We start from the raw sequence: 13830 nt of genomic DNA, 5'->3' as shown, positions 1-13830 counted from the left end.
GATAAAAAGAAAAAAACACCCCAAAATATACCTCCAAATTAATCAAAGTTCATATGGAATCATGTGGGAAGAGTTGAATTTACTGTTCCTATAGCAGGAATCTAAATCAAACTCCCAGAGAACTCAATTTTCCACTCCTCGAGGACAGAAAATGTGTCAGAGTGATGAGATACAGCATAAAAGTATCAGAGCAGCTCCTCGCATGCCAGAAGAGCCCAACAGTGAACAAAATGTATCAGCAACTTAAAGACAATGATGAATTTCTACATACCACCCAGAAGTCTCGTACTCATATTGTTCCATCTGATGAAAATGTACACAAAATAGCCTTTAAGGGCTACCCAAAGATGGGACAAAATGCACTTAAGGAGTGAGACTCCACAGTTTAGGCTTGAAACATTTCCTTTTGTTTGTATTTTTTAAAAACCATCAGAACAGTTACATAATGGCCTGACTTGACCTTTGCAGGCTTAGTTTGATTACAGTTTATTAAATCAAAATAATACTAGAGATGCCCTGAAGCAGGATACAGCAGCTGTGCAAGTCCTCTGCTTGATAGAATTTAAGAGGTTTATTGCAGGAATGCAAAAGGTCACACCAACGCGTTCCCAAGTTACTATGCCATGGCTGAGACCAAGATTTAAATGAATGGGTGTCTCCATGGAGTCCCCGCTGTATGACCTGGGGTTGTTTGAGCTCTGCTGGGACTGGGAAGAGTCAGTTATGTGTGTCAGATCTCCTGAGAGGCGTACGTGCCAGCGGAACTACCTGCAGTTTTGGTAACGCATGAGCAAAACAAAAAAGGAAAACTAGTATCTACTCCAGTCTTACTTCCAGCCCATTGTAATTGTAGTGATTATTACATAGATTTGGTTAGAAGTATAAGATTTAAATCCAATTTCTCTTTTAGTCTGCTCCACAAAATAACTCTAAATACTCTTAAATGAATGCAAAAGGTTCGGATAAAACACAAACCACCTTGGAAGCAGCTGTTTTTACCTTCCAGTGGTGCGGACACTGGAGACTCCCGCATTGACATTCCTTGCTTTATATTTCCTTCCATTGTATCATAGCTTCTCTTTAAACTGATTTCATGAGCAGTTCTTGGACTCCTTGTTCCTTCACGAACATTTTTAATAGCTAGAAAAATTTACAAGAGTGTGGTTAGGATATGTGGACAATAGAAAAAAAAAAAAAGACACACAAGCACTACGTTTAATGAGACCACAGGTCATTAATACTTTAACAACACAACTTAAATATAACACCATAACATTAAATCTCAACCTTAAAAAGATCTTTTATGGTTTGTAAAAAATATAGTTGTTCAAACAGTTACTCATTTATCAGTATTTCAATTGAAGTTCAAAGTTAAATGATAACACTTCTTTTGATTTTAAAACAGATCATTTTAATGTTTAACCTTCCAAAATAAAAATATTCCATGACAAATTGGAAATAAACAGCACAGAAATTAAATAGTTAAACTATATTTTAAATACATAGTACAGGAGACTCTTCAGAACACAGGAACAATTTCTGGATTGCTTTAGTTCTCATGCCCTCAAAACCACATGCAGGTCAATACTTCTGACACCCCAGAGACAGGTTTACACCCATCCACTCGGAAGCGGATATGCTTCAGCTACGGATTATAAAAGCAGAACCTGCTGCAGCCTTGACTTTGATCAGGTAGAATATACAAATACTCACTATCATAAGATAAAATATGCCCACTTTTGCCTTCATAAATAACATGGCCTTTGGCTGAAGCTTCCTCTCGGCACTTTTCTGGGCTGCTGTCTTCTGTAGCTAGCCGGGTGATAGTCCCCTTCAACAACGCATCAGCTGCTATGCCAGACTGGGACAGAGCTGGCGTACCCTGCATTTAAATCAAGCAAATATAATTCAGAACATGTGTATTTATTTAAGAGAATAGGGAGCAGTGAAAGGGAAAAAAACCCAAACAACAAACCCAAACCCCATGACACGTTTTAGATCTAGAAAACCAATTACTTTATTAAGCAGTATGGCTTAAACTTCTGCCTCTATTATTGGGCACTTCACCTAAATATTAGTGAGATGATTTGTATGCAATTCGCTACCTTGTTAAGAAATACAGAAAGAAGAAGAGGGAGTACAATATTACAGAAGTATTTCATGCCCTATAACACCATTTTGGAGGAAGATAACATATACTACATACTTAATGATGCCACTAGGTTTTATTTCTATCCAAAGTAATGAAACTTCCCCTTCTCAGTGCAGAATTATTACTATAGCTCTGTGTAACTAGAGATCTCAATCAACCAAAACAGTAGCATTTCAAAAATGATGAGACAAAAGGGCTTAATTTACCTTTTTGGATTTAAATAGCATCCACACAAGACTGGTTACAGTTGATTTTAATATTTGAACTCAGGTGTGAAGCTATTTTCACGGAAGTTGCTAATAAGCCTTCAGTTAGGTACACCAAAGGCTCTGCTGGTTTTATTTAAAAAGTTTAAAGACTCATATACATGAAGATAAAATCATGGTAATGCTGACTTCAGCAATAGTGGGATTTGACCATCTGCTTGTATTAAAATTTCTTTTTTGCAAGGCAGTTCTTACAATGTGATATTTATTTCTTTCAGACATGCAAATACATTCAAAGTGATAGTTTAAATATGCTGTTTTGTTACAGCCTTCTGAGTAAGGGGAAAAATACCTGAGTTATGGAGCCTCTCAAAGAAGGAATGGTCTCAACAGAAACCTTATTGGTTGGAGTTCCTCGCGTTATACTTCCCTCCTGTATCGTTGTGGTACCTGATTTGAAATAATAAGACATTGTGGTAAATAAAAGAATAAAAAAAAAGTAGCTTCTCTATTTGAAATAATTAAAAACCCTAGTGAGAACGGTTAGTTTACACTAAAATACAGGGAAAAATTCATTTTAGCAGCATGCATCTGAGGCAGTTACACTATCTCTTCTTTTAACATAGTCTTTTACAGACTAAAAGTCTTTCACAGCATTAATCCATGGTATTTAGTCTCTTTTCTTTTGATGTATTTAGGTATTTCACATACGTTGCTCTGCACATGCTCTAGTGAACAACTGCATTTTGACACTGGCATGCCTTGAAACAAATGTTTTTAAATGAGCCATGCAGACAGGAGGAGCTAGCTACAAATGACATGTCTCGGAAAATAGGGAGCAGATTAATCAAATAATACTTAAAAATAACACTTCAGCAGTTTGAGCTCTAGAAGTTAATTCTCTCAGTTTTCTCAGGCTCTGACAAACTTTCTTAATCTGTATGACTTTCTTTACCTCGAACCACACTTTCATGTTGTGCCCTGACCAGGAGTCCCTCGGGCTGGGAATTCTGACTTCTGGGAGAGAATTCTTCTTGTTTGATATAGGGCAGGGAAGCTGTTTAGAAGAAGAAAAATAAGAAGTTTGTTGTGTTTTTTTCTTTAATTATGAGTCATTAAACAGTCTATATAAACCACACATCAGCTTTTCTTTTCTTACCAGATTTGGCTGACTCCTGCTGCCTTGGCAGCCCAAGAGAGATGGAACCCACTGATGGCTTTGCTGTTTCTTGGGTGTAGGAAGCTTGACTATGGGATGTTAAGTAAGTGCCAGGTGTTCCCTGAAACAACAAATATATTATGTGTTAATTCTTGTTTCTGGAAGGAAGGTTCACATCTATGTTTAAAGCAGAATGCAAATACTAATATGATCCTATCTCAAAATCCTACAGTACCTCACTGCAAAGTATCAAAGTGCAGAACATCAGGAGTGTAGTGTCACTGTTTGGAGATGCAGTTCACCTAAACTGGACATCCTCAACCATGCTACTAAATGTAAATTACTGCAATACGTTCTGTTTTCTAAGGCATCTGTAATTCCTGGACTTTTAAAGGTGGCATGTATAGGTCTTAAGTGTTAATACTGTGGAACACCTAAACGAATACAAGATGTTGAAGGTTGGTGAAAGGGCAAAAAATTGACATAGCACAGATTTTCAAATAATACTTCTCTTACTTGTGAGATTGAGCCTCCCATGATGAAGGAAGGTTTTTCTGATGGCACACTTGTTTTGGAGGATGGAATGAGAGGAGGTGGTGGTCTGGTGGGTCTGGTTGTTGGAAGGCGGACTCCTTCAGGTATATTGGTTATTACTTGATGGGGTGCTGGCTGGAGAACTTGGGGAAAAATCGTACATTAAATATTACAGTCTGTTTCAGCTCTACGAGTTGTTACAGACAGGAACAGAAATAGCACATTTCATCTCACAATTTCTGATGGGAATTGTCTCACAATACCCAAAAGCTATCTAGCTGTATTTACAACCTTGCATATTTAATTACCTCGAATATTTAACCTTGCAGCAAAGTTCAAAAAGAAACAGTAAAAGCTGCACTGTAGAATTGCAGGCTCTGAAAACTAAGCTTTTAAAAGTAACAGCCCAGGGTAGATGCAAGTTTTGTGCTGTTTTCCTATTTTTAAAAAAAGTACCTATTCTTTAAATAGAATGCAACTGAGTCAAGTATAATCTAAGCTTCCCTGATTTTGTCTTTTCTTAGCATGACATTATATTCTGGAGGAAAAAGCAATAATCCAAGTTTCACAATTAAGATCTGTCTGTTATTTCACTATTTTATAAAACATTCATACTATAATATTAAGCAATTACAGTCAGAAACGAATGCCAAAGATAGCAGCTTTCTCTCTTCCTCAACTTCCCCCCTTCATAAGAAAGGCCACCCATGAATATGACGGTACTTGTATTAAGCTGAAAAACTCTTGATGACTTTGTCCCTATGCTGTTCTAATGCTTTTCAGATCATCCTATTTGCTTAATAAAATACATGTTATGCAGCTGATGCAGCAACAAAACCCAAAAATACAACCTCACTGGAGCTAGAAAAATACCAAGCACCTATTTACACAGACACACAGAAAAGAGAAAAAAATAATCTATTTTCTTCTTTTGTTAATTCACAAAGTGTTTAGACAATAATTTGATACTACATCAAGTCACAAAACTCTGTGACTACTGTGTCATATCACAGTATCTACATATCATTATGATACGTAACAAAATATTTACCTGGCGGGACACTATAGCGAGCTGCGTTCATATCAGGCTGGGGAGAGGCTTTATTGACTTCTCTTGGAGACAGCCTGTATGGTGATGCCGACCTTGTTGCCGTGTTCTGCACTTGTGCTTCCTGTTCTATTGCTCGCTTGACCTCAGCATAAGGCATATAGGCCACCGGTTTTCCTGTGAAGGTTAAAGTTACCAGAAAGAAAAGAATCCTGGGATTAGAAATTAAAGTCAAAAGGTCCAGTTTACAGCACAATTTTAACAAAGGGTCTACTCCAATGTCAGATGTACTCATCAGGTACAAATGTCTCAATTAAAAAGTAGTATTAAGGTACAGCTTAGTTTAATATGTTCTTCCGTATATACTTCTATATCCAAAGCTTTGAAAAACTTTCTCATGCTTCCTATATGTGAAAAACAGTATCTGGATCCTTTAAGTGAAAGCTCTACTATTGAAAAAGGTTTCGTTTAAAGAAGGTTCCTTTCCAAATCCTGTGCATTGGCCAGGTTTACGTGTAAGTTCAGCCAGACCTACATGCCAATCCCACCAGACAAAAAGCCTCCCTTCTTTGTTTGCTTGCCCAGAGAAGTTACAAATCAAATTTCAAACACCAATCTTGCCCATCAATGGTGTTTAAAGGGAAAATATATTTTTACTGAGTTTAGGAAATTAAAAATCCAGTACCAGAACTTCACAAATTCCTCTCCCTTGGCAATGGACAATTTAAGTATTCGAAATGACAAGCCAGAACAAGTCTATTCCAATGAAGTTACATCTTTAACCTCTGTAGTCAAAAGAAAGATGGCACTAGTCATCCTATAATAGCTTTCTAAAGGATCCTTGCCATTTTATTTCATGGTAAAGTATTGTGTAGGTTGTCATAAGCCAATTCAACACCAGGCCCTTTAGTCTGACAAGACACGCCACAACAGAGGCAGTGTTCTGACCCATGCAGTGCAAGGTTTTTGCAGAGTCTGTGGGCTCTCTGCTGCTCGCAGCAGTGGGTGGACAAGCTTCATCTGCACAGTGTGTCTGAGGAAGCAGCTGCCATAATGATGTGATGACAACTCGGCCTCTTCTAGTTTTCAGATTAAGACGTCCAGGCTTGTAGAATCCATTTACATTAACCGTGTTATCCCTCCCTCTCTGTCTGCCTCAATAACCACCTTGATTTTTGCTGGCAGAGACTTTACCCCAGAACTTTCCCACACTTCATAATACCGTACTGCCAATGCCAAGAGTTATTCAGGTGGTATTGCAGTTAAACAGTACTTTTAAGCAACCCCAGACTTTCTACCTAAAGAAGCAACTTCCAAAACCCACAATCTTACCCTTCCCTCCACAAATCTACAAGCTCCCTTCTCACTATTTGAACAGGCAAAAAAAAAAAAAAAAAAAAAAGTTGTCTCTTTCATTTTACTTAGGTAAAAGTAATTAAGGTGAAGCATTTTTCATAACATAATTTAAAATTATTATGCATATTAAATACAGACTACTCAAGTTTCCAAGAACATGATACTTTATGTTGCTAATGCTGCAGAAACAACACACAAGAATATAAAAATCCAAAAACTCAGAATTACGCAACTGTGATGATATCTCTAACATTGTAACATTCAGCACATCAGTCTCACTCATTTCATTTCCCTGTTACAATGTACAGTTTGGGCACCCATTCCTTTCCTAGTACAGAAAGTTGAGGCTAAAGTTACACGCTTAGTACAGAACTGGGCCTCCCATGGGATATGCTTTTCTTGCACAAAAAAAAAAAGCAATCTTCTGCTAATCTGTTTGTAATTTCCAAGCTGTTGATAGAATTCATTTCAGTTCAAAGAATGAAAATCACGCCAAGAGCCACATTCAGGAAACACAGGTCCAGATTTCAGAATTCAATCCAAAACCTGCCTCCAAGTATCCTCTGTATATACAAAAGCAACCGACCACCATATTCCCAAGAGAAGGAACCTTTCACACAGCCCTTCTGCAAACAGAGAGGCTAAAGCATGACAGCTGTACCATACATCTGTGCTCTGCTCCAGGACTCAGTGTCCATGTACAAACTCAGTGCAGTAAAACTCTCCTCATAATTGTGCTCGTACTCCTTTAGTAATTCTCTCTCATCTTTACCTTAAGCTCCTGAAAGGAGCTCCCCCAGAAGACGTGGTGATCTGGGTCCTCTCACCTGCACACTTAATCTTTCTGAATCTCTCTCTGTAGGAACAATTCATTTGGGGATTTCACATAAATGGAGCCAGTTTTTCTGCCTTATCCAAGTGGACTACAATGTACAAGTTCTCCCAACACTAACTGCAGCAGGATCTGTATAGTAGACAGGTTCCTTCGATCAAATGCCATCAGAAAGTAATGGTTAATTATGGTTATGCTAAACTGTCACTCCTAAACAAGGCAGCAATGTAACGGGCGGACATAAAATGCAGGGTTATTTCCATGACAGACGTGAAAATGCCTACCTTCCCACTCAACATTAGGGCTCTTGGAAGTGCCACAAGGGCTTACAGCACTTCGATACTCCATATCCAGCTGCTCTTGCCTCTGGCGTTGCTCCTCCAGCAGCGCTGACTCATGCATTGCTTTAATGTGCCGTTGATACAGCGCATAACCACTCACTGGTGTTCCAACAGGAACAGTACAGGGACTGCAGGAAACCTGCGAGGAGGGGAAAGTATTAACATCAGGCACATTAATACAGGTACTTACTACAGTAACTATTTTGCTCAATGACTCCACTGCAGCGGCTGTAGTCTATGTATGAGTGTTTCAAACAGTCCACACCTGTTTTTAAGCTATTACTTGCATATTTGTTTGTACTTCACTTACTTAACCCCTCAAAAATATTATGATAACAAAGCAAATGATACATTTCTTCATTTGTTTCACGATTTTTGCCGCTTCAGTGTTGCGACTAGTTTTAGGGACAGCAGATACTGCTTCAAACATCACTTAAAACACTCCATACCATAGGTGGTATGACAGCAGCTCGGTGGTGAAGTTGTTGCAGGTCCATCTGCCCTTGCTTTATTGTAGATGATACCAGTATTGACCCAGTGGGATTTAACAGCGAAGGCTTTGACTCCCTGCTGAAGATACTGGAAAAAGAGATAGAAAGAAGGGAAAAATATCACCAAAAAGGACTGAAATTAAACATCTCAAAAAATTTTACAGGCAAAAGTATGCGTCTCCACTTCAAAAAGCCAACAAATTTAACACACTGGACAAATATCAGAAAAAAAAAAAAATCAGAATCATGTTGTGTTTTGCCCCACAGCACATCTGGTAGAATAGGCAACAGATGCTGCTGTATTTTTATAATACAGAAATTCCAAAAGAAGTGTTCAGAATCTCCAAAACCAGAAATTTATATAATGTTGTTCCTATACGCACAGTACTGCAAGAATGCAACCTTCTTTATAAAGAATGCTTTGAAAAAAACAGATAGGAAACATTAGATATATTTAGTCCACAAGAAATAAATAAACAGTAGTGTACAACAGACTGCTTTGACATGGAGGGCTAATATATTTGTGAAGTGGAAAGATGGTGTCTGAAGAGGCAAGAAACACCATCAACTGCACTCTTCCAAAGAGCACATGCAGAACGACGATACTGGATACTTTTGACATTTAACGTCTCTCCTTGGTACTGCGTTTATATTAAGACCACTGGGAGGGAGGGGGCATCGTCTCCAACGCTATGCCATGGTTATACAGGAATTACACCAGCAGAACAGTAAAAAAGACTTCAAATATGAATAATCAGTGGTGCCAGCCATCCCTCCCAAAATAAAATGATTCCAAAGACATGCAGCATTGAGTATACAGGGCTTTAAACGGACACGTGGGTTATCCAGCGCTTAAGGCCAAGTTCCGAGGAACTATTATTTGCATGAAGACACCGTACGCTCTGGAGAACGAGGTCATCCATTTCTGAGGACACTTGCCCGTTAATTTACAGACACTGACTGGTAAGAGTGAGAAACACTTCCACTACTTTATTAATAATAGCCTTCAGGAGTTTCAGTTCTACTGATTGATATAATATGGTTCAATGACAGTAATGGGTACAGGACTCTAGACGTTTTATGAGCAAATAGATGTGAAGTGTTTAAAGGTAACTAAAATATCAATATTTTATGCCCCTAGATTTTCCCTTTTATAAAGCAAGTTTCATCTCCTACTAAAATATATATCCAGTCTGTTTCCTCTGTCAAATTCAAGGCATTTTGGTTGCATTCTACTAAACTGAGTTTGTGAGAGCAAGAATCAATTAAAACAACTCCATCTGCAGATTTTTGGCTCTATATTCATTAAAGAGAATGAAGAGCCCATGTACTATCCCACGCCAACCAATCACACTATAAAACTATTCCAAATCTACATCTGAATGTGTAGATTTGTTCTTAAGTATTGTGTAACAGCAACAAACTAACAAAACCAAACCAAACCAGAGAACTTCAGTACCGATCCAGCTGCACAACCAGTGTTGAGCTTCTTAGTGGACAGATGGGGGCATTTACAAATATCCCCCACATTACCTACTTAAATTTTTTAGTTGGTCACCGATTTTTAAATAGCTGTGTACCAGAAAATCCTGCAGCGGCAAGATCCTCCCCTCCCCACCAGACGTACCACAGAGCTACTCATCACGGAAACTCACTCCACAAGCATCCTGAATCTCTTTTCTTGCTTTGGCAAATCTTCATTGTTTCAGTAAGCTGCTGTCCTTTCCAGGTAATTGTTTAACACAATTCCCACTCTCTGAACAGATCCCAGATGGCTTGATTTCCCTCATTCTCTAGCTTTCCAGGTAGTTGTGCTAGTTTGCTACCTACCTAGTCAGCCTGTCACCATAGAATCTTGCTTTACCCCTGCCTTAGAAGACCCTTCTTTTGGCTTTTCATCAACATTTTAAATCCACATTTCCCTCTGTCGCACTTCTAGCAAAAACTCTTTAGAAATTCTTTCCCTAAGTAGAAACTCATAACAACGTCGACAGTTTTTGGATGACTGTTAAGAAAATGCAATTTTAAACAACTTCTTAAAGATGGCAAAATTTGAACGCTAAACAATTAAACTCACCCCTGTCTGTCAGGTTCTCCATCAACCTCCTCATCAGCACTACAGGTGGCACTCGAATCATTATCTGAATGGGATTCTTGTCGTGCTGTATTAACTTGTTGTGACAAACTATAGTCCATTTCCTCTGGCTCTGACTTTTCCTTGGGTTTTTCCATATCTCTCTCTTTGGTATCACTCTCTATTTTCACTTGAATATTCTCTGGCAGCCTCATTTCAGTCTCTACAGGTTCTACTTTGGTATGCACTGGAAGAGTAATCACAGGCTTAGCTTCAACTGGATGGCTTCTACTGTCAACTTCCATAGGCTCTTCTGCCTCATTATTTATTTCTTCCTTAACCTGTGGTTCAGGGTTCTGACTTTCAGCTGTTGATACACTTTGGGCTGTTAAGGAGGGAGACGTGCTGGCTGCAGGTTTGATAGTAGATTCTTGTTCTGCTGTTGCCTCAGTAGTTACCTTTGAAGCAGAACTCTCGGATGGAGTTTCTTCACTTGGTTTAGCAGGTTCTGCCGGAGTCGGAGATGGAGCACTTTCTGTATCAGAACTATTTTCAGCACCTGGGGGGACAAAAAAAAAAAAAAAAAAAAAAAAAAAAAAGAGTTTTGGTGTAAAGATTCAACGTTAATGAAATCTAACTAGGCTTCGATGAATTTCGATCAAATTTATGTCTGCTGTCCCAAAACACAACAAGACAATTGCCCTGAAGAGCTGACTCACAAAGGGAGAGTAACCAAAAATCAACAGATGCAGGTTAAGGAGGGAGACTGGAATTAGACTACTTAGCTATCTTTGATCTTACAGAGAGCCAGCCAAGTAAACTCTTGTGCGTATGTCAGAGACTTGGTACTTCTATACATACAAGATTAGAGTCAACATTCACAGTATCTAAGGCACAGATTTAATGATTTAAATTAACATGTTTCAGAGGCATCACTGGCAGAAGTGGTAAAACACTGATTTTACATCAAAATCAGTCACATTTTATAGACAGGTAGACTTGCAATTCTCGCTGTAAGTTAACAGTTCTAATTTACTTCCTTTGTGAATCGCCATTGTTTTCTTGAAAATGTTGTCTTTGCTCTGTGAAAGGTGTAAACAGCATCAACTGCTAAATACCAGTTAAAGAAGGGCATTGATTCTTGCCATAAAGAACCTTCCTCCTCTTTTTAGCCTAGTTCATGAACTCCATTATATTATAAATAGCTTCTAGATAAATAAAAACATTTACAAAAAGCTATGGCAACATATAGAACATAGATTTATATTCAAGTCTTATCTTCCAATAAGAATCTTTGCTCCTTAGAACTACATCAGTATTTTAAAAATTTGTTGAACAAACGGATGCAATAAGAATCCATCAATTTTAACCGACCCATCTGTAAAACAAGTCATTAATTTTGACTTATTGTAGAAACGGACAATTTGCCAGATTACACACACATACTGTAGCTTAAAAAAAACCAAACAACAAAACAAATGCAACCAAAAACCTCCTCAAGACTCAGCCATATTCTCTGATTCATCGTTCATAAATTCTATTGCTTATAGCTTCTTGGTTGGCCAAGACTGACTGATGTTGAATGCCTATAATTACTAGCAGTTGCAACCAACACATTTAAAAAACCCCAATGCTTCAATTTGCCTGTCTGAAGCTTTGCTATCAACTACGAAAGGTTACATATCTTTGACTCAACTTGTTTCAACACACACAATTTTTTGCCAGGTGCTGTCAGTTTATCCTCTAGAAGATAGCAAAGTCACAGTATCTCAAGATACTAAGCAATAACATCTTAAGGTTGCTCTATACTAAAAATGCTTTTCCTCCTCCAGGTACTACCGGTGAAGTGAGTTCCAATTGCTAAAATCCATCTGAAACATAGTATTTGAGCACTACATTATGGAGTGGAACACAGCTTTCTGAGCATATAATTGGCACAAAACATACGTCCATTTCTGTACACGCACAAGTTTCCTTCCCAGAAAAATTTACCTTCGCTGTCTTCTGGATTCTCTTCTTCATTAGATGCTTCAATATCCTCATCCTCCTGAGCTGACACAGTCGAAGCTACACTCTCACACTGTGATACATCTCGCTCCTCACGGGGCCTTCGCGAAGACTGACAAAGACATGGCATTTACATTGTACCGAAAATTTGCAAGTATTACTTCCTTTTACATGCATTCTCATTTATCAATCTGAAGTTGAAATGAAAGGCAGAGAATATCTATTTAGCACAGAATCATTCACACGGGCACACCCTTTCAACTTCAGGCCAGCTTTTGCTGCTCTGATGAAAAATAAGTTTGGGAACAAACCACTGTGCCAAGATATGTCTGGGGAACAACAGAACTACTGCAGCAAACACAAACACTGATGGTCCTCACTTCACTGAGAGAAGACTAGGATAACACCACAGTTTAGAGGATTCTAACACTCAGGATTCTACCTTAGATGCCCTAAATCTTTCAGTTCTTGGTCTTCTACTAATTCTCTTGCTCTGTTTTGTAAGGTTACTGCTTATTGTGTTTCAAGGTAACTGTTCTACAGCAATGACCTGAACTTCTACAGTTGCTGGTCTACGGATAAGGAATGTGGTTTTCAGAGCACTAAGGAATTCTTCAGGCTTGAGTGTTCTATCTGATAGAAAATTTTCTATTGCATTTTAAAGCAAGAACTGATTAGTATCACAGGTCAGTGAGCATCAGCTGCCTTTTCTAGATTTATGTCACAACACAAAAACAAGTGGAAAAGGAAACAAGTGGTGACTGCAAAAGTCTTAGTGAACCGTGAATGGCTTCAGAAAGATGCCAAGTTTTGCCCTGCAAAATATGCAATGTCCACTGCACTTACCTTCTGCTTGTGCTGTTGGAGGAGGCTGTCCAGATTGTGTCTCCGTTTATAGTTGAAATAGAAGTTCTTACACTGAGCTTCACTTTTTGTCCCAACCATTTTGGCAATTGCTGCCCAGTTTCGTCCATGCTCCACTAGGCCTGTTCAAACAAATAAGAACCAATATTTACTATGATAAATGATTCAGCTATCCAAACCCAAATAAATGAAACAATGTCTACAGGAAGGTAAGATAGAGAAGTATTTCTGTCCTTAAGAGAACTCTCATTATGGCAATGTATTTGGTAATTACTTATGAGGTGAAAAAAAGCTGTGTCAACCTGAATGTCTGCCTATGAAGCCTTCAAATTTAACTCTTTGCTGTTGCTAGTATGTAACACCTCTGCTAAAATATTGATTTTATGCATAAGATTTGCACGTGATAGTATCTGCCAAATGACTAAACAAGTTATAAACTAGATTACCTTTTCCATGAAAAGAATGTCTTACACAAAAGAAATTTTTGTAACTTATAAACACATTACTTTGAAAATTTACATATGACAAACACCTTCACATCTGTTTCACAGACTTCGGTGTAGCAAGTACAACAGGAAACAGTTTTAAGCAGCCCATATGAAAAAAGTCAATGTGGGTCTCAAAAAACTGATTTTGTCTGTTAAAGACGTTTGCTTTTTTTAAACAAAAACCAAAAGCAGCAGATTTCAAATTAGTCATTCAGTGTAGTGCTGCAAAAAAAAATATGATAATTTTGTAAATACAAGTATTCAGAAGTAAGTCAAAA

General features: G+C 38.1%; 1 protein-coding gene across 3 annotated transcripts in view; it reads right to left on the bottom strand.

Moving 5' to 3' along the window:
• The window catches only part of NCOR1 (nuclear receptor corepressor 1), a 71340-nt gene that overhangs the window by 14980 nt on the left and 42530 nt on the right, over window positions 1-13830 (bottom strand). For all 3 annotated transcript variants that reach the window (XM_054209314.1, XM_054209316.1, XM_054209317.1), the window contains 12 exons: window positions 13047-13186; window positions 12186-12312; window positions 10197-10752; window positions 8078-8207; window positions 7572-7767; window positions 5103-5276; window positions 4034-4194; window positions 3518-3638; window positions 3314-3415; window positions 2711-2808; window positions 1714-1882; window positions 1000-1140 (listed from right to left, as the gene is read on the bottom strand). In XM_054209314.1, the coding sequence (XP_054065289.1) occupies window positions 1000-1140; window positions 1714-1882; window positions 2711-2808; window positions 3314-3415; window positions 3518-3638; window positions 4034-4194; window positions 5103-5276; window positions 7572-7767; window positions 8078-8207; window positions 10197-10752; window positions 12186-12312; window positions 13047-13186 (2115 nt within the window). The remainder of the gene's footprint in view (window positions 1-999; window positions 1141-1713; window positions 1883-2710; window positions 2809-3313; window positions 3416-3517; window positions 3639-4033; window positions 4195-5102; window positions 5277-7571; window positions 7768-8077; window positions 8208-10196; window positions 10753-12185; window positions 12313-13046; window positions 13187-13830) is intronic.

Source organism: Rissa tridactyla, chromosome 7 (genome assembly GCF_028500815.1).
Source record: "Rissa tridactyla isolate bRisTri1 chromosome 7, bRisTri1.patW.cur.20221130, whole genome shotgun sequence".
NCBI classification, from domain to species: Eukaryota; Metazoa; Chordata; class Aves; order Charadriiformes; family Laridae; genus Rissa; species Rissa tridactyla.
Note: the sequence above shows the minus strand (reverse complement) of the source record. Positions and strands in the feature narration are given on the sequence as shown.